General features: G+C 42.0%; 1 protein-coding gene across 1 annotated transcript; it reads left to right on the top strand.

The window, feature by feature from the left end:
- The first annotated feature begins 487 nt into the window (after positions 1-487).
- On the top strand, positions 488-6,624 carry npffr1l2 (neuropeptide FF receptor 1 like 2). The gene is made up of 3 exons (XM_019885099.1): positions 488-817; positions 3,887-3,986; positions 5,254-6,624. The coding sequence occupies exons 1-3, from the start codon at positions 490-492 to the stop codon at positions 6,266-6,268; spliced, it is 1,443 nt and encodes a 480-aa protein (XP_019740658.1). The 5' UTR covers positions 488-489; the 3' UTR covers positions 6,269-6,624.
- The last annotated feature ends 11,678 nt before the right edge of the window (positions 6,625-18,302 follow it).

Raw genomic sequence — 18,302 nt, 5'->3', positions numbered from 1 at the left:
TTTCCCATTGGGTAATCCGACGGAACCGAAAAACGGTTCCCGTGAATTTCCGAAATCCTCAGGCCTGCTCCTGAATTATTTAAATTTTTGCAGCATTTGTTTATAATTGTATGTATATGTTTGTGTTTGTGTGATAATCATATGCAATTGAATAAGTAGACCATTTCAGAATTCGAAATTTGGGACTCTCTAAATGCATAATCGGACTCATACTTTTCTGATCAGCGCGTCTATATATATATGTCGAGTTTTTAAACTCATTGAGACTTCCCTCTCCCAAGCCACTTCATCCACCTCGTCCTGGGTATATTCAAGCGGTTATCTGTGTCGATATTCAATTCATGCCATACAATTATTGCACTTTCCACTTGAGGTCAGGGTGGATCCAGATCAAATGAGTTCCTGGCCCCAATACAGACCGGGTTTTAAATCTGTTTATTTTAGTTTGTCTTATTCTTCTCCTTATCTATTTCTATTCTCCAGGAAAGAATGGAAATGCTGGACAACCTGCAAGCTGAAATGGTGGAGATGGGAATTGCAACAAATAACACAACCTCTCAATCCAGCCAAGAGTCCATGAAAATTACGTTATTCCCCTATTACCAACATTCCTTTTATGTGGCTACAAGCTATATCCTGTCATACCTCTTCATCTTCTTGCTGTGTATGGTGGGGAATATTCTGGTGTGCCTGATTGTCCTGGGAAGCCGACATATGCGCACAGTCACTAACCTCTTCATCTTAAACCTGGCTGTCAGTGACCTCCTGGTGGGTATCTTCTGCATCCCGACAACACTTGTGGACAACCTCATTACAGGTAATATCTATGCAATACTGAAGGTGCTTAAACATTTTTTTATGTGTCATTTTCAAAGACAGTTCACGATGCACACTAGCTTCTCTCCAGGAGCTAATTCCAATTTCCATATTTTTGGTCTGTTGTGGGTGCAGTAGCTCCACTCTTAAGGACTTGGATTGGGAACCAGATGGTTGGGAGTCTGAATCTTGCTAAAGAACAAGATATGGAAAGAGAGAACGGGTGAAGAGATGCTGGTCAATATCTTGAACACTCCAGAGGTGTCCTTGGGCAAACACTTGGCAGGCATGTGTGGGCTGTGAATGCATGCACCATATACCTGTAGAGGGTACAGTATACAAGGGCATGCAGTGACCTTTGGAGGGGCAGTTGCCCAAAGTAAAAAAAAAAAAAAATGGCACGTTAATAATTGATGATGTTCATGCATCGTCCAGCGGCTGGACTCCAGCCACTTGTGGTTCAAACCCGTGCCACCGCCTCGCCATTAGAATCAGAATCAGAATCGCCTTTATTGTCATTGTATTGCATACGACGAAATTTGGGTGCCACTCCTTAGTGCATTTTGTAAAAAAATAAAATAGCTGAGAAGCAGAGTGCCCGCAACATCTGAGAGCTGAGAGGAGTGAGTTTTTACAAACATATCGTTGGGCAGCTCTACACACTTGTTTAAGGCTAAAATGACAAAAACCTCTTATCTAGAACAAGCTGAATTGTAACAGTCAAGAGTATATTTGCTCTCAATTATTCTGCACACAACCAAGTAACATATACATTATATATATAGATATATACCTGTATATGTACAGTATATATGCATGCAAAACACAGAGTACTTCATTAAAAAAATCCTCCAAGCAGAATTCCTACAAACATAGTATATTGTATATATTGTACCACAAAAACCATGTAAGAACAATAATGACACACTGAATCATTACAATATCAATGTAAGATGGTGAACCTCATTCACAGTTGAAGAAAACAAGACTTGTGTGACTGCATTTCGATTCAGCTCGCTCGCAGTCCAAAACAATCAGATTCTGTAATAATATGTCTCCAGGCTCTCTCCAATTACGAGACATGTTTTCATGGGTTTTCTGCAAAAATCACCACTATGTCGTAAGCTTTTTGTGTACTTTGAGACAACCTGCCTGACAGTATATAATATAAAACTAATCAAAGCAAAGACCTCAAGCATCAAACAGTTTCAACTACTGCATTTCTTTGATGGATGATCTCGAATGAAAAGTTATATGGGATTAACATTTCACAATGAATCAGTGACTGCAAAAAGAATCAAGTCTGGTTGAGAGGGAAGAAATTTCATATTCACACAGAGCACATTTGACTATAAACTTGTACATGAATTGAATTGAAGACTGCTCTGCATTTGTTGAAAATGAAAGATGCATTACCGTCACCTTTAGACAGATATTGAAAAAAAAATAGTTTGACATTGAAAACAAGAAATTCCATCAGTGTACTGCCAATGCTGCTCGCTGAAGCAATGAAAATATGTACAGTATTTTATTGTGCTTTTTATTCCACTGCAATGAGAAGATCCAAACTCAATTGAATGGACTCAATCATTGTGGTCTGCATTCTGTGACCCCACTGGCTGTTGGGGACACAGCATAGCTCATTTCATCTAGTACAATCCTAACCACTATTCCGGCGTACCTCTTGTTATTTTAAGTAGTTGTAGGTGACATAGGAGAGAATGAAAGTGTCCTTTCACCAGTGGATCAGAGACATGATGCTCAAAACGTGCATGATGTCCCACACGTTTGCTACAAGCTACGGGTGAAAGTAAACAAGAAGCTGTCGCGTGCATTGACAAAAAAAGAGATTGGTTCACTTCTCCTGTCCCATGTAAATCCGCCTCAATTCCAAGCGGTGACTCTCAGTTCCAAACATGCATTCGCACTCCACGCCGACGCTCCTCTCTCCTCATCCTCATCCACCTAAGGCAGGGGTAGGGAACTCGGGTTCCTCGAAAGCCATATCCTACCTATTCTAGATCTCTCCCGACTTCAACACACCTGATTCAAACGACCAGCTCATCAGCAATCTCTGTAGCAGCCTGAAACGATCATGATCAATTGAATCAGGTGTGTTGGAGTAGGGTCCATCCAATTTCAGAGGCTAAAATCCTGAACTCGATGGCATCCTTTCCAGCTGACTGAGAACCCTGACGTAAGGACATTCATTAGCTGTTTGCCTGAAGAATGATTGATGAAGGGCTGATCAAAGACTTTACGCATCTCCTCAGAAAAAGAAGCAAATGATTCCAATGTTTCTGACTTTGACTCCCACAAGGAATTGGCCCACCTCGTTGCTCTTCGCCGAGCAAGTTAATGACATTGGCACAATTGTCTGAATATACGCTAGGTTGTTGCTCGAAATCATTGACACATTTTGTGCATGTGTTGAGAAATAAGTAACTGAATGAAAACAGCAGTATGTTGGGTTCACCTTAGAGTTAATATTATGAAATCCACAAGTCAAGTCAAGTCAGCTTTATTGTCAAATATGCTCTGTGACATAGAGCATATTTGTATGTTGTACATAGAGTCTATGTACAACATACAGCACAGATGAAATTTCTTTCCTCTCAACCACAGTGCACACATGCAGGGCATTAAAAACACACACAGGTAAAATAAGGGCAGCGAAACTGAACTGTATATAAAAAAAGCACACGATAGCAATATGAATAAAATAAACAGACGTATTTGGAAAGTTTCGTTGCAATGTGGAAAAAGCTCAGTGAGAATTTAACACAAAAGCTGATTTCCAAGAAGAAAAAGAAACCTGCTTTTCAAAGACAACACCATGGGACCTTCTTGAAGGGTAGGCAAGGATATGGACTTATCTGAACTGGTTCACGGTGGAAAAAAGTTGGTACCACTGTGTTTGACAATTAATTTTTGGGAGGAGTGATGGAAAACAACACTGTCTGTCTATTCTTCCGATCACACTGTTATTCATGTTAACTTCATCAATGGACATCATGGGAAAACATTTTACTGAACTTTTTATATACTATTTTAAGTCTTTTTTTTGCAGGTTGGCCCTTTTCCAACCTTGTCTGCAAACTGAGTGGTTTTGTGCAGGGTGTGTCTGTTTCTGCGTCAGTCTTCACATTGGTGGCGATCGCTGTCGAAAGGTTTGTTTTGTCTATTATTTTCGTTCAAACCTCCAAGCTTTAAAAAAAAAAAAAAAAAAAAAAAATCAACATTCGATAGAAACTGCTCCCACGCCTTACATTTTTTATTTTTATTTCGATAAAAACCTTTAAGCATACCAGTTCCGAGAGATTTTTGTCTTTCTGCAAGTGATTCCAGGCTGAGAGTGCAGAGTAACCAAAAGCCTTTAGATAGATGGTGTCAAGTTTCTGGAAAAGTTCCGGACGGAATGGGGATTTCACAAACCAGAGTTTTCACCAAAAATATTTATTTACAAAAAAAAAAAAAAAAAAAAAACCTCAAATTGAAACAGGATTAATTGATAATGCCTTAGTGCAGGGGTGGCCACCCCGCGGCTCGCGAGCCGCCTGTGGCTCCTTGGCTGGTTCAATGCGGCTACCGGGCTTTCACACGACAATTGTCAAAAACGCCTCGGCGATGGCGCTGCCATTAAAACAACGGTGCTTAATACAGAGAACGTACTACGTCAGCCTATCACCAATCCCGTTACTTGATTGACATACAGGGTAACCAATCAGACGGCTGAATCACCGCTCAAGCGCAGACAATGGCGCTAAGTGCTAAGTTAGTCAGCGAATTACCTCTGTTTTTAAGGCAGGGCTGCCCAATACGTCGATCGCAATCGACCAAGAGCCAGCAGGCTGGTCCCAAGTCGACCGCGAGCGGTGGGAGGAGGAAATGGGGGGTAAAAAAAAAGATTTGTGTGTTTGTGTCTTTAGGTTTCATTCATGTTCGGGCGCTCAGTGGCGTGCATGTATATGTGCGCGAGTGCATAGTCGTGTGCTTGTGTGTGTGTGTGTGTGTGTGTGTGTGTGTGTGTGTGTGTGTTCATATGCTTGCACGTGTGCGATCGGGTCAATCGTGGGAGGTTGGTTGCTCCAAAAGTCGATCTTTGGGCAAAAAAAGTGTGTGTGTGTGTGTGTGTGTGTGTGTGTGTGTGTGTGTGTGTGTGTGTGAGACTTTGCAGTAACACAGTAAAAAAATTGGCTCATTGGTGCCAGTCTCTGACTGGTTGGCCACCCCTGCCTTAGTGTGTTACAGCAAAAAGAAAAAGCAAAGAGAAAACAAAGTGATCAAATCGCAACACCTTTATAACCTGTCACTCCCAAATGTGATGGAAAACAAAATTCACACAAAAAGCGCAAAAACAGAGCGTTAATCGGACTTCTTTACATGCCTTTTTGGATTTGCCTTTCTGTGACACCCACTACTTGTCCCCCCCAACAGGTGTCGGTGCATCGTGTACCTACACAACAAGACAACCGTCGTGACTGCCAAGTTAGCCATTGTTTTTATTTGGCTACTTGCAATGGCGATCATGTGTCCAGCTGCAGTTGCATTGACTGTGGAGGAAATCCCTTTGCACTACATGGTCTACAATGATGATGCTGACTTCAACCACACACTACCCCTCTCCACCTGCTATGAAAACTTTGCCAACCCAAAGATGACAAAGGTTTACACTGCAGTTCTTTTTACTCATATCTACCTGGTTCCACTGACGGTCATCACACTTATGTATGGTACCATTGGTGCCAAACTCTGTTCATCCGTGGTTGCTACTGAAATGCCAAGGGAAGCCAACATCCATGGCAGCGATAGGAGACAGGGCAAGACAGTGTTCTCACAGAAAAAAATTCGGGCGATAAAGATGCTGGTCCTTGTGACCTTGCTTTTCATGTTGTCATGGTTACCACTCTGGACTCTCATGATGATGACAGACTATGCAGGCTTGGAAATGGACCAACTGGATCTATTGAACAGCTATATCTTTCCCTTTGCTCACTGGCTGGCTTTTGCCAATTCCAGCATTAACCCCATAATCTATGGCTATTACAATGACAATTTTAAAAAAGGATTCCAGGCGGTGTGCAATTCCTCAGCCTTTTCAAGGCTAGTGCAGTGGCGAGTGTGGAGGAGGATGACCACATGTCTTAGGAGTCGGAGGTCCGTGCAAGTAATTGTCGATGGTACCAACTGCAAAAATAACGGTGGCTACAACAACCAGCTGTTATTTGGCGTGAGAAATCGAGTCCACAATCAGAAGTTCAACACTGACAAACATGAGCTGAACAGGAGTACTAGGGAGGACTGTGTGGAGGCCGTGGCAGGGAGGGGTGCTTCGCATCAAGGAAATCCAGGGATAGAAATGGCAACAATCAAAAAGAAAGGCAGTTGCAGTAAGGCGTTGCAAAAGGACAGCCCACTGTCGGTTTCACTGCATCACGCATGGGATAACTGAATTCACTTAAGATACACCTAACTAACCAAAATAAAACATTGGATGATCTTGAAAAAAATGACGCAATCTGTCGCACTTTATATTTGACTATGTAAATAATTTATTTAATGCAACCTGATATTTATTTATTTATGTATTAATTTTACTTCTTCTCTTTGAATTTCATAGAGTCACGCAAACGAATGATTTCAAGGGGGCCGAAGTTAAAAATATTAAGTTGGCTTCAATACACAGTTTAACCAGAATATTTTTACTTAAACTTTTTTTGAATTTGTCTTTAATAAAAATTTAAAGCTGTCATAATTATTTTCTATATTTCTAGGTATTTTCTATGCCACTTATCCTCCTAACAACCATAATACTCATATTTGCAAATAAGAACAATTGGTCTGAGGGGACCGGTGTTTGACTGGTTAGCACGTCTGCCTCACAGTTCAGAAGTCATCGGTTAGATTCTGGCCCCTGCTTTCCTGTGGGGAGTTTGTATGTTCCCCTCGTGCCTGTGTGGGTTTTCTCTGGGTACTCCGGTGTGTGCGAATGTTTTTTTGATTATGTGTGCCCTGTGATGGGCTGACAGTGAGTTCAGGGTAGACCCTGCCAACTGCCCAAAGTCAACCAGGATAGGCTCCAGCATGCCCGCGTCCTTTGTGAGGGGAAGCGGTTTCAAATGATGGATGATGGATGTATGGACAATTGGCCTTCAGTGAACCAAATGCACACTTTGGGATTGTGGAAGGAAGCTAGAGTACTGGGATTTAGGGTTTTATCCCAGGACTTCTAAACTGTGAGGTAGATGTTTTCAGCAATTCACCAACTCAATATGTATAAAACTAAAATAAATAAAAATGCAGTACATTCCAATGTGGCTATCATGAACAGTCCGGAGTCCACTCTGAAGGTACCATAACACGACTCTTTGTATAGGAAAGTAAGGGGAAAAAACACATCCAAGAACATGAGTTCATTATTCATTGAACAATAAATGAGAATGTTGATCCATTTTCAACACCGCTTACACTGAACAGGGTCATGGGGAGTTGCTGCAGCCTATCCCAGCTGTCTTCGGGCAGTAGGCGGGGGCACCTTGAACCGGTTGCTAGTCAACCGCATATAGACAACATATAAAGACAAATGACCATTCACACTATATCCACAACATCACTGAGTGGGAATCGATCCCACGCTGCCCCCACACAAGTCCGCTGAGTGTACCACTACACCATCAGCGGCTTGTTCATTATGTGTTCAGCTAAAATGGATCAAACCATTTTTATATTAAACATTGTGGCACAGTGAATGGCTGATTAGCACATCTGCCACCCAGTTCAGAGATGAACATTTTCAAATTTCAGCTGTCCTACACGTGTGGAATTTGCATGTTCTCTTAAGAACTTTCGAGTTAAACTGAAATGACTATTTGCGTGTTTTCTCCGGCAACTTCGGTTTCCTCTCACATGTCAAAACATGCATGGCAGGTTAATAGAGCACTCTAAATTGCCCCTAGGTATAAGGGGGAAAAGGAGAGCATAGTATTTTCGGAAGGAGGGATCTGAGGAGAGGATTTAAATTTAGATATGAATAAACAAGTTGGATCCCACATCTGCACATCAGTTAGCTCATTAGCTCAATGTCCCATATTTGTTGCCACTAAAAAGAAACATCAAACAATGCCAATATAAGGGGTTTATTGAAGAAAAGGCTGGCTAATCGGGCTGGTTTAAAGAGATATATATATATGCTGGAGCGCATCCCAACCGTCTTCAGGCAGTAGGCGGGGACACCCTGAACCAGCCAATCGCAGGGCACACACAAACAACCATCCACGCTCATACTCACACCTAGGGACAATTTAGAGTGTTCAATCAGCCTGCCATGCATGTTTTTGGAATGTGGGAGGAAACCGGAGTACCCGGAGAAAACCCACGCAAGGAGACCATGCAAACTCCACACAGGGAGGCAGATATACATACATACTTTTTCCGATCCGCTTATCCTCACAAGGGCCGTGGGGGGTGCTGGAGTGCATCCCAGCCGGCTTCGGGCAGTAGGCGGGAGACACCCTGAACCGGTTGCTAGTGAATCACAGAGCACACAGAGACGAACAACCATCCGCGCTCACACTCACACCTAGGGACAATTTTGAGTGTTCAATTATCCTGCCATGCATGTTTTTGGGATGTGGGAGGAAACCGGAGTGCCCGGAGGAAACCCATGCAGGCCCCCATGCATGGGGAGAACATGCAAACGGCACACAGGAAGGCCAGAGCCGGGCCGCCAGAGGCGTGTGTATATCTCTCTCTCTCTCTCTCTCTCTCTCTCTCTCTCTCTCTCTCTCTCTCTCTCTCTCTCTCTCTCTCTATATATATATATATATACGTACACACAATAAAAGAGCTGATTTTAAAATTCTACTTCAGATAGATGATGCTCATTACACAAACAATATATTTATTATAGTGTTTTTTCTTTGTAGCTGCTGTACTATGTATGTTATCATAGTGTGCAGTCTGAACAATGTTTACAGTATTTTGCTGCTGCTGCAAATTTTCCAACAAAACTTGTCATTGTGAAGCAAACTGCGATCATTTGACTTTTGACCAACGACATTGATTAGTTGTAAACATGAACACTGCAGTGTATAATTACTGTTTGAACAAGTGTGTGGTCTTACAGTATTAATATAGTCACAATGCGTCTGAAAGGATTCCCTTGTTCACTTGTTGTTGAAAGTACATTTGCTATTGTGTTGTTTATCTTCTATATTTGTCTTGTATCCGCGTTAGAGTATTTATCACAGTCATTACCAATGATAGGAACAAAACCAAAGGATCCCCAACAGAACAGACAACAGAAATCACACACCACTACATATAGAGTTAGTAGTGTATTTACTACTGCATGTTTGTTAAATAAAATTTCTGAATGTACTGGATCAGATCAAAATGAAGTTTGCCACGCAGTGACTAATGTATTCATGGTGTAATTGTTGATGCACATGTACTCTATATGCTGTATATTGCAAAAATATTCATACCCCTTGAAGTTAAAAGAAACATAATTCAGAAAATGAATGTAATCCATTGCATTTCATGTGATTGTTTTAAAAATAAAATCCGAACCCGAAAAAGCGTCTGTCCATGATGCCGTCCGTGGGGGAGAGGCTAACGGCAGAGGTTTCATAATTCATCAACATTATTTAAAGCTCATTAGCTGGCAACATTCCGATTCACATCGATTTACCTTTCAGGCACCCACTTCTGGGTGAACAGTTCATCGAACCACATGCCACCACACGTATGCGCACTTACCCCCAACAGTGCTATGCTATGTATTAGACCATATACATATACATCTCTCTCTCTCTCTCTCTCTCTCTCTCTCTCTCTCTCTCTCTCTCTCTCTCTCTCATATATATGTATGGATAAGAGAGAGAGAGAGAGAGAGATGTTCAGGTTATCCAGTAGAATTACAGATATTCCTAATTAGACATGCACCATACTGAGATAGGAGCAGAACACAAGCAGAGTCAGATCTCATCTTTTGCAAAAGGGGAGATCGTCACTTTTAGCGCACCAAGGTCATCCAACACTCTGTTTCCCCTCTGCTCCTTTTATTAATTAAAAAGAGGCGGTCTTAATATGGGGTAATATATGTGCTGCAGTGAATAGCTCAGTGTCTGAGTCTGTGGGCGCAGCACAATTCAAAACAGTTTCCAGCAAGCAATGTGTTTTTACATGAGAACATATGCTTCATAATTTACAATTATTCCATCGTGTCCCTCCTGTTTATTAAATAAACAAACATGACTTATCATACTGTCACATAACATAAGGATTTTCATGACACTAATCATAACATGTATTTTATCATTGATGGCCCTTGAACATTTGTCTCTCAAACATCATCATTTTCTTCTTCTTTCAACAAGGTCATGTTTTCTTCTTCTGATGACAACATCAATCCCATTTCTTTTCTTTTCTTTCTTCCGGACAAAAGCCATATCAAGGGAGGAATCATTAAGACTAAACACAACAGTACTATACATAATCTTGATTTTGGCGAGCAGTCAATGCATTGTCTTATACTCTTTCCAGTTTTTGGTTTCTTCTGGAGCCAGAAAGCCAGCTTCAAATAAAACCATAAAGAAATAGATGTAGGCTCCCTGGTGTCGGTGGCAATTTTATGCAAGAGTGTGGACTGTTTACAGCTGTTGAACCAAGATAGTTTTAGTAAAAGCCCCCACCACCTGAATGTTCATGCAATTCTTTTTACATTAATGTCAGAAAAATCGTTGTTGTGTTGATTTGTTGCTCACCGCTTTGGAGACATGTGATGGGATGCTGGAGCCTTCCCTTTTGGTCAAACTCTAATTGTCTTATCCACTTACCAATAACCACCTTGTCCTATTCTTCCGCTAATCACAACCAAATCCCCTGAGGGCCAAGTCCCAACGGGATGCATTGATGGAAGATTTGGTGCAGAATGGGTTGATGGAAACCATGGCACAGAAGTCGTTTAATGCATATTTAACCTAATATATATCAATAGATAATTTCTGAAATATCATGTCATCCCTAAAGATGACTGTCATTTCACTTTGGTGCTTATGCAGAACACTACGGAAGGTGGATAGCATCTGTAAGGGGGTGCCAATTGGAATCTGGTTGAGCGCCACCCAGAGGCGCTTATCACCTCTCAAGTGTCAGCAATCAGTCTCGCTGGTGAATTTGAGTTCGCTGGAGCGCCATGTCTCAAACGACATCTGCAGTTATGCTCACGGTGAATTACTGAAGTGAGCTGCACATGACGAAGGTCAATATGGCCCGAGACGTCGCAACATTCAGGCTCTCTTATTATAAATGTCACGCCAGTACGGGCGGTAAAAGGTATGCCGCTTTGTGGAAATGACAGTTGGATGTAGAAGAAGGCCAAATAACTTATTTATATAACAAAGGCGACAGTCTGGCTCGATGGGTCACAGGGGGACCAATTGGGGGTCGCGTAGTGCGTATGCATTCCGGGTCATCTTGACTATGTCGGGACCCCTGTATCTTTTCAAACCAGCCAGAGCCTGAGAATTCCAACTAGTTTCTTCTGCGACCCATTAATGAATACGGTGGGCGCCGATATTATTCTAAAAATCATTTTTAAAGTTCCTAAATGGACATGAAAAACACTGAAATCATCAAATTACCAGTAATCATTGACAAAATATGAACTTTTTACTACTGCAAATGCGGACATAAAGTATTCCTTTAAACTTTCAGATCATTGTAAAATATTTAAAAAGCAGAACAAAGTGGCCTCTTTTACATAACTCACATTTTGTCAAAAATTAGCACAAATACAGTGGGGTTGGGAAGCTCTGATTATCTATCTTTGCCTTGGACATCCAAAGGACTAGCTATGCCGAGAGTGAACCAGCCAAACTGTGGTCTTAGAAGGCTTGCGCATTGATGACCGAGACAGCGGAACTGCAAGAATTCATGTAAATTGCACAACACGTTGGCCATTGACACTTCATACGTTGGTCGCGGTTAAAGTGCTTCAATTGTGCAGAGGTTTTCTCATTCAAGCATCACTTTTATCTTGTCTGTTATGAGCGAGTTGGTGAGGCGATGAATGAACGTCACGTACGCTTGACAACACCATGTCTCCAATTGATGTGCTGTCAAACACATTATCTGCCAATTATTTTACTCGTTGTCAACCTGTTTGAGCAATCCATGCTGTTTTTTTTTTTTTTTTATATCGGTAATAAAATGAACCTAATGAGTCAGAATATAGGGTCGTAGTTATACTTGTCCCCATGTTAATAAATAAACCGCAAGAGTAGCCATAATAAGAGACCAAGTCCTGGCAGAGTTAATGTTGTTAGGTACATTAAAGTTGCCACATAGGACCTAAGGCAAGGTAAAAATCAATGTTAAGTTGGTGGAAAGCATGGTCCATATGTGACAATGACGACATGACATGATGCACGCACAAGTCACTCAGGTTTGAATTTTTTTTAATGCGCTGTATACATTTGCTGTGCACGGAGAGGGTGAGAGCATCACACAGTTGTGCACACACGCAGCTTACATTGTTCATAAGAATGTTTTAAAAAATTAAGAAAACTTCAGATTGATCAGATATGCTTATTATTTATGTAAATAACTCGATCCGCTTTTGCTAGCAATTTTAATATGGTCAGAGAGCTACAGTACATAGTTGTTACCAGTGTGAAATTGGAAAATAAATCACTTACTAAGTTTATATAAGATAGCCAGCTACAAGTGTTGCCTGACACACAGTGTCCAGGTTTTTGTTTTTTAATTTTTTGTCATGTGTAGTTATCCTCTCCCGGCTTCATGTCATGAATCCCACACGAGTAGCTGTAAACCAATCAGAGGACTGAAAAATGCTGATGTCCTCTAGCACAGGGGTTCCCAACCTTTTTTGCCCCACGGACCGGTTTATGTCAGACAATATTTTCAGGAACCGGCATTTAAAGGTGTGGCGGAAATAATACAACAAAATAATATGGTATGAGCTGCATGAAAACTGTGGTGTTTTTGAAATATAATAATAAACACAAGGAGCGTCTAATCTGGCCGCAACACTCTGATCGCTATGGTAATGTTTAATGCCTTCAAAATATGATACAACGCAAATTCAAACTGCATGAAAATGACGAGTCACCACAGCCCCGAGCTTGATTTTCTGCAATCAGACGGTCCCATCTCGGGGTAATAGGAGACAATGACACCTCACGTGTGTGGTTTATGTCCAGTCTACTTCGTAATTTTGTTTTAGTCGCCGTTGCTGCAGAAAACCCCCACCTCACACAGGTAGAATGTCGGAAATAGCAACAGTGCTATTGTGGCGATCTCAGAGTATTCAGCCATAACTTTAATCCAGTTGTCTCGTACGTCATTTGTGATCTCCAGCAGTTTTTTTTTTTACTCATTTTGCGAGCTCCGGCGTTTTGTTTTTAGCGTAATCGGTCACATGACGGAGAAGCGTGGCTTGACGTGTGCCAAGCGTGACACAGACGGAAGTAACGGAGAATCCGGTAATTTTTCAAAATAAAACATCTTTCGTATTCCGAAATAAATAAAACAGCATTAAGGCAAGAGCTTTCTGTGCGGACCGGTACCAAATGCCCTGCGGACCGGTACCGGTCCGCAGTCCAGCGGTTGGGGACCCCTGCTCTAGCAGGGCTTGAGTATTGACTCTTCAACTTCTTTGGTTCAGATTCTTAAAAAAAAAAAAAACAGACAACACTAGGTTGATGAGACAATGGCTGTCACTGGGGAGTTCCTTTGTGTTGAGAAACTAAGAGAGGCAGGATGGGAGGAAAGAAAAAAGGGAGGAAATTAAAAAGGAGGGTGGAAAGAGGGAGGTAATGAGGAAAGAGGGCGGAGGTATGAAAAGGTAAGAGAAAAGGAGGAAGGGAGGAACAGTCAAAACTGATCGCGTCAGTATGACACAGGAGGACAACAGGGGGTTTATTTGGGGTCGCGGTGGGTGCTGAAGCCCATCCCAGCTGTCTTCGGGCAGTAGGCGGCGGACACCCTGAATCGGTTGCCAGCCAATCGCAGGACACACAGAGACGAACAACCATCCACGCCCACACTCATACCTAGGGACAATTTAGAGTGTTCAATCAGCCTGCCATGCATGTTTTTGGAATTATGGGAGGAAACCGGAGTACCCGGAGAAAACCCATGCAGGCCCAGGGAGAACATGCAAACTCCACACAGGAAGGCCGGAGCTGGAATTGAACCCGGTACCTCTGCACTGTGAAGCCGACATGCTAACCACCGGACTACCGGGCTGCCTGGGGTTTATTTGTTTTGAGTTTTTTTAATTTTTAATGTATTCATTTTGTATGTGCTTAAACACTGTGACCAGTCATTCCAGCAGACAAGTTCACCTCGAATGGTGTCATTGTTATGTGATCTTGTCAGCGTTGGCACGGCGCTGTGCCACAAACTGTGAATGCATTGAGACCATTACAGGAATGAATTATTCCTGGGAAATTGGTACTGTCGTACTGCGTACTGATCATATCTTAAAAAGGTTATTTGTATTCTAGGCACTGGTCACAAAATTCAACACTTAAAATCACACAGAAATAACTGAACACGTCGGAAATTGAGAGAGTCAATGAAAACAGTATAATGGGTTTGGTTGAGCAGCTGAAAACATCAACTTGCTGTCTCGACGCAATGCCATCTGACTTTTTCATAACTATTGTGTAATCTGTGCTCACTGAGTTCCAATAAATAATCAATTATTCCCTTCAGTTTCCAAAACCCGGAAAGTAGCTTTTGTCCAGCCACTTCTAAAAAGGAGAATCCAACAATCCATCCATTTTCTGTGCCGCTTTAACCTCCTCTTCTAAACCAACATTGTTGAGGAAGTGGTTTCTATCCATTTCTTACACTCAAATGATTGGATAAAAATAAATCAGGTTTCGAACCTCATGAGAGTACAGCGACAGCTCTTATTATTTCTTTTAATACCAGCCCTTTTCAAAAAAGAACAACTTCTTGAGTGCAAGCCAATTTAGAGCATTCGGCCTTATAAAGTACCTACCATAAAAAATGACTACACTGTTTACATAAGTAGCAAATGCCATGCATTCTATGTCTCGGGCTTTTAAGATCCCTCAGGCTCGGAGCATTAAGGGGTCCAACTTCATGAAGGGGGTGATTCCAATTCTGACTCCGACTGACAAATTCCTCCATTCTTGTGTAACGTAAACGCATCAGTACTTGTCGCACATCAATCGCTGCTCAGCCTCAACTTGCCCCCAGTGACATCTGCGCCCAAGTGCGTGAGGAAATATGTCAATCAAACACAATGAGTGTGTTCACTTTTAAACAGGGTAAAAAGGGAATTGTATCAATTTTAAATGTCTGGTTTCAATCTCATTCATGCAGAAGTGTGCTCTTCTTGAAAGCATCTCGACATGCACTCCGAAAAACCTCGAAACAGAGTAAGTCACCAGATCTGTTGTAAAGCATGTAGATCCATTTACATTCATATTCTATGCAGGGATACGGAGTACTAGAGGGGTGAAGATTATAATAGCTGTTTTAATAATTGCGTATTTATTGTTTACTTGTGCCCAGTTGGCACTTACGTCTGATCAGCCGAGTCTCACGTGATGAGCAAGTGAATGGGATTTTGACTTCTGTGCAGAACAAGAAAAAAAAAAATACATAAAAAAGGATACAGAAGGCAGTAAGCAAAACAGAAACTTGTTCGGGTTCTCGTAGCCCGGGCGGACCCAGTGCAGTTTCAGAGCTTTGCCAGGACCACACTGGGCTGTTTAATTGGCCTTCGGGCATGGAGCAGCGCCGGTTTACACTTCAGTTTGTACTCCCGACAACTGGATTTTTAGTGGCTATCCTGCCACATGCGTGGTGATTTGAGGGCCGAAAACCCAAAACTCATGCTAACTGGCATTCTCACTGCCAGTGGTTGGAGCGGAGTTGAGTGCTTGTAGGAGCGCCAAAAAAAAAAGAAAAAAAAAAAAAAGCGAAAGGGCAAAAATACAGATTTCTAGGAAGCAAGAAAGTGATTGTTATCATAGCTTAGTGGATTCATTAATGCAAAGTTAGCAAGATAAGCACAGTAAACAATACGCAGGCATAGTTTGCATTTCAATGACATTTTTACAGATGTAATTGCATAGGAGGCTTATACCTGCAGTTCCCATGTTCCCTTCAGGCCCAGTCTTGGTCAAGCAATGCCAAGTTGGTTTGAACTTGCCTGTCTGCTGGTTTGATGGAGTTTTTATGAGGTTTTTTGCAGCATCAAAGTGAGAGACTGAGACAATGTCTTCGTAGACTTTCATCCAAGCAAAGTGAAGAGATTCCCTAGTGATTCGTTTCTGTTGAAGTTCGTCTGGAGCAGACATGGTGTGGCAGTCTGGGGTGTGGTGGGGCTTGCCGATGATAAGTCATGGTCCAATTGCGGGACATTCATTTCAGGGGAATTCAAAAAAAAAAAAAAAAAAAAAAGTGAGGTAAGCCTCCAAAGTTAGGAAACCAGTGAGAGGATGTTGTTGGAAGAGTCCTCCTGGCCAACGGCCCTGGGCTGCGCTCTCATCATGTTTGGCTATAAACGACCGTTAAAATCAGATGCTGTGTCTATATTTCTTCACAAGACGCATAAACAACCACGCGTGATGAGTGCAAAGACAGGAGGCGTTGGACTCAAACTGTACCTGGACCATGCTTCTTCAATAGCAGCAGCTACCAGCCACCGGATTCGGAAAAAACAAACAACTCTCAATTCCAGTCAAGTACTCTGACATTGATCTCTAAGTCTACAATGTTCATCGCATCTACTTTCCTGTCGGAATCGGGAAACAGCTGCCACGAAGACACCATGGAAAAGACCAACTCTACCTTGATGATTTTGCGTGTTTTAGCATGGTTTTCACTCCAAATCTGGCCTGCAGTGTGTGTTGAGCTCCATGGCATAGAAGCATATTCCCCCAATGACTTTTGACTTCCCAGTAGCGCCGTGATGATGTCCGCCCGGTGAGGATGGATGACGGGAAGGTGTAGCGTGGCATCGGGGAATGCGATCGTTGAGCCAAGTCTTGGTGAAGCAGAGAGCGGCAGAATGTGCAAAGTTTGTCTTGGGCCTTGTAAGGATGAGTAGTTCGCATTTGTTTTGCTGTGCTCAGTAGAGCACAGCAACCGTTTTACATTACTACCCAGAATGCATTGTAACAATGGAGATGTATATGCAAATATTTTTGACAAAATGTAGTAAACTGGAATTTATTTTCCAACATTTGATCTGACAGTTTTGCTACCAACAACCAAATAAATCATATGTGCAGTGGCGGTTCTAGATCAATTTCACTGAGGGGGCCAGGCTGGGGCCAGGGGTTTTGATGGAGGGGCACATTCAACCCAGGGCTAAAAAGACAGATTCAAAACTTTTTATTTCATCAAACTTTGAAAGCATTGTAGTCATAAAATTACAGTGATGAGAAAAAAACAGTATTAGGAGGGCTAAAATGTCTGCAAGCGTACCAATATGCCGAGTCCAACTGTTTTGAATATTCAAGCCAGGGGTGGATGTGGAACCAGCCTGCCTTGAAGCTCCTCCTCCTGTCCCCCATCAGTGTCCTTGGAAGCAGTTTTAGGTCTGGCTGCATTGGCGGGTCTTCTTTACATTTACTGATGTCTGTGGAGAAAGACAAACCGAATAGATGTAAACACAATTTTTGCATGGACACAGCATATACACTAAGCTGTTACACTTAGATTGCTGAGGCACTCAGACATACTCAATTGTCTAAAATGTTTTTATTGATGCTTTTTATTAATTGTATTATGTTTTTATTGTATTCAGTAAATATAAATGAATACATTCTCAAGCCTGACCAAGGACTAACATTGCAAATACACTGAAGCTAGATGTTTTACATGCATCTAATTGTCCTAATTTTAAAAGGCAATGTCTTGTATATTGTTCCTGTTAAATAAACATTAAAATAAAAAGGATACTAAAAGTTACACACACACACACACACACACACAGAACAGGAATTGTTTTTTTTTCAGCATCACATACCTGATGGTCCAGTGCTTGTAGAAGCGCAAATATTCTCCGTCTGTGTCTCACACTCCTACTGATGGGGGCTTGTTTGGTTTTGTGTTGTGGTTTTACGTCGACGATATAATATCACTCGTGTCGTGGTAATCTTGGGACTGCTTCTCTGCGGACTGCTTCTAATTTTCCTGCTCTTTTTTACAGTGGTGCAGCGCACTAAAGGGTCCGACTAGAATGTTAAGCCACGCACTTTCGTCCCACTTTTCGCATCGGCGCCTCGGCGCTACTGCATCATCTACGTTCGGAGGGGGGGCCACAGGGGCATTGGCCCCTGTTGGCCCCCTCCGCAGAACCGCCACTGCATATGTGCTGACCAGAAAAAGGGGAGCTTATGTGGAAAACAATGAATGGTACCATTATCTTCAGTGCAAAAAATTATCTAGACAATATTTGTCATTCTTGT

The sequence above is a fragment of the Hippocampus comes genome, unplaced genomic scaffold (genome assembly GCF_001891065.2).
Source record: "Hippocampus comes isolate QL1 unplaced genomic scaffold, H_comes_QL1_v1.1 scaffold45, whole genome shotgun sequence".
Classification (NCBI taxonomy): domain Eukaryota; kingdom Metazoa; phylum Chordata; class Actinopteri; order Syngnathiformes; family Syngnathidae; genus Hippocampus; species Hippocampus comes.
Note: the sequence above shows the minus strand (reverse complement) of the source record. Positions and strands in the feature narration are given on the sequence as shown.

Bases quoted from the DNA above. Each gene is read 5' to 3' on its own strand.
- npffr1l2 (XM_019885099.1), top strand. From the start codon at position 490: ATGGAAATGCTGGACAACCTGCAAGCTGAAATGGTGGAGATGGGAATT. The intron at 818-3,886 runs GTAATATCTATG...TTTTTTTTGCAG, and splicing joins TGTGGACAACCTCATTACAG to GTTGGCCCTTTTCCAACCTT. The intron at 3,987-5,253 runs GTTTGTTTTGTC...CCCCCCCAACAG, and splicing joins GTGGCGATCGCTGTCGAAAG to GTGTCGGTGCATCGTGTACC.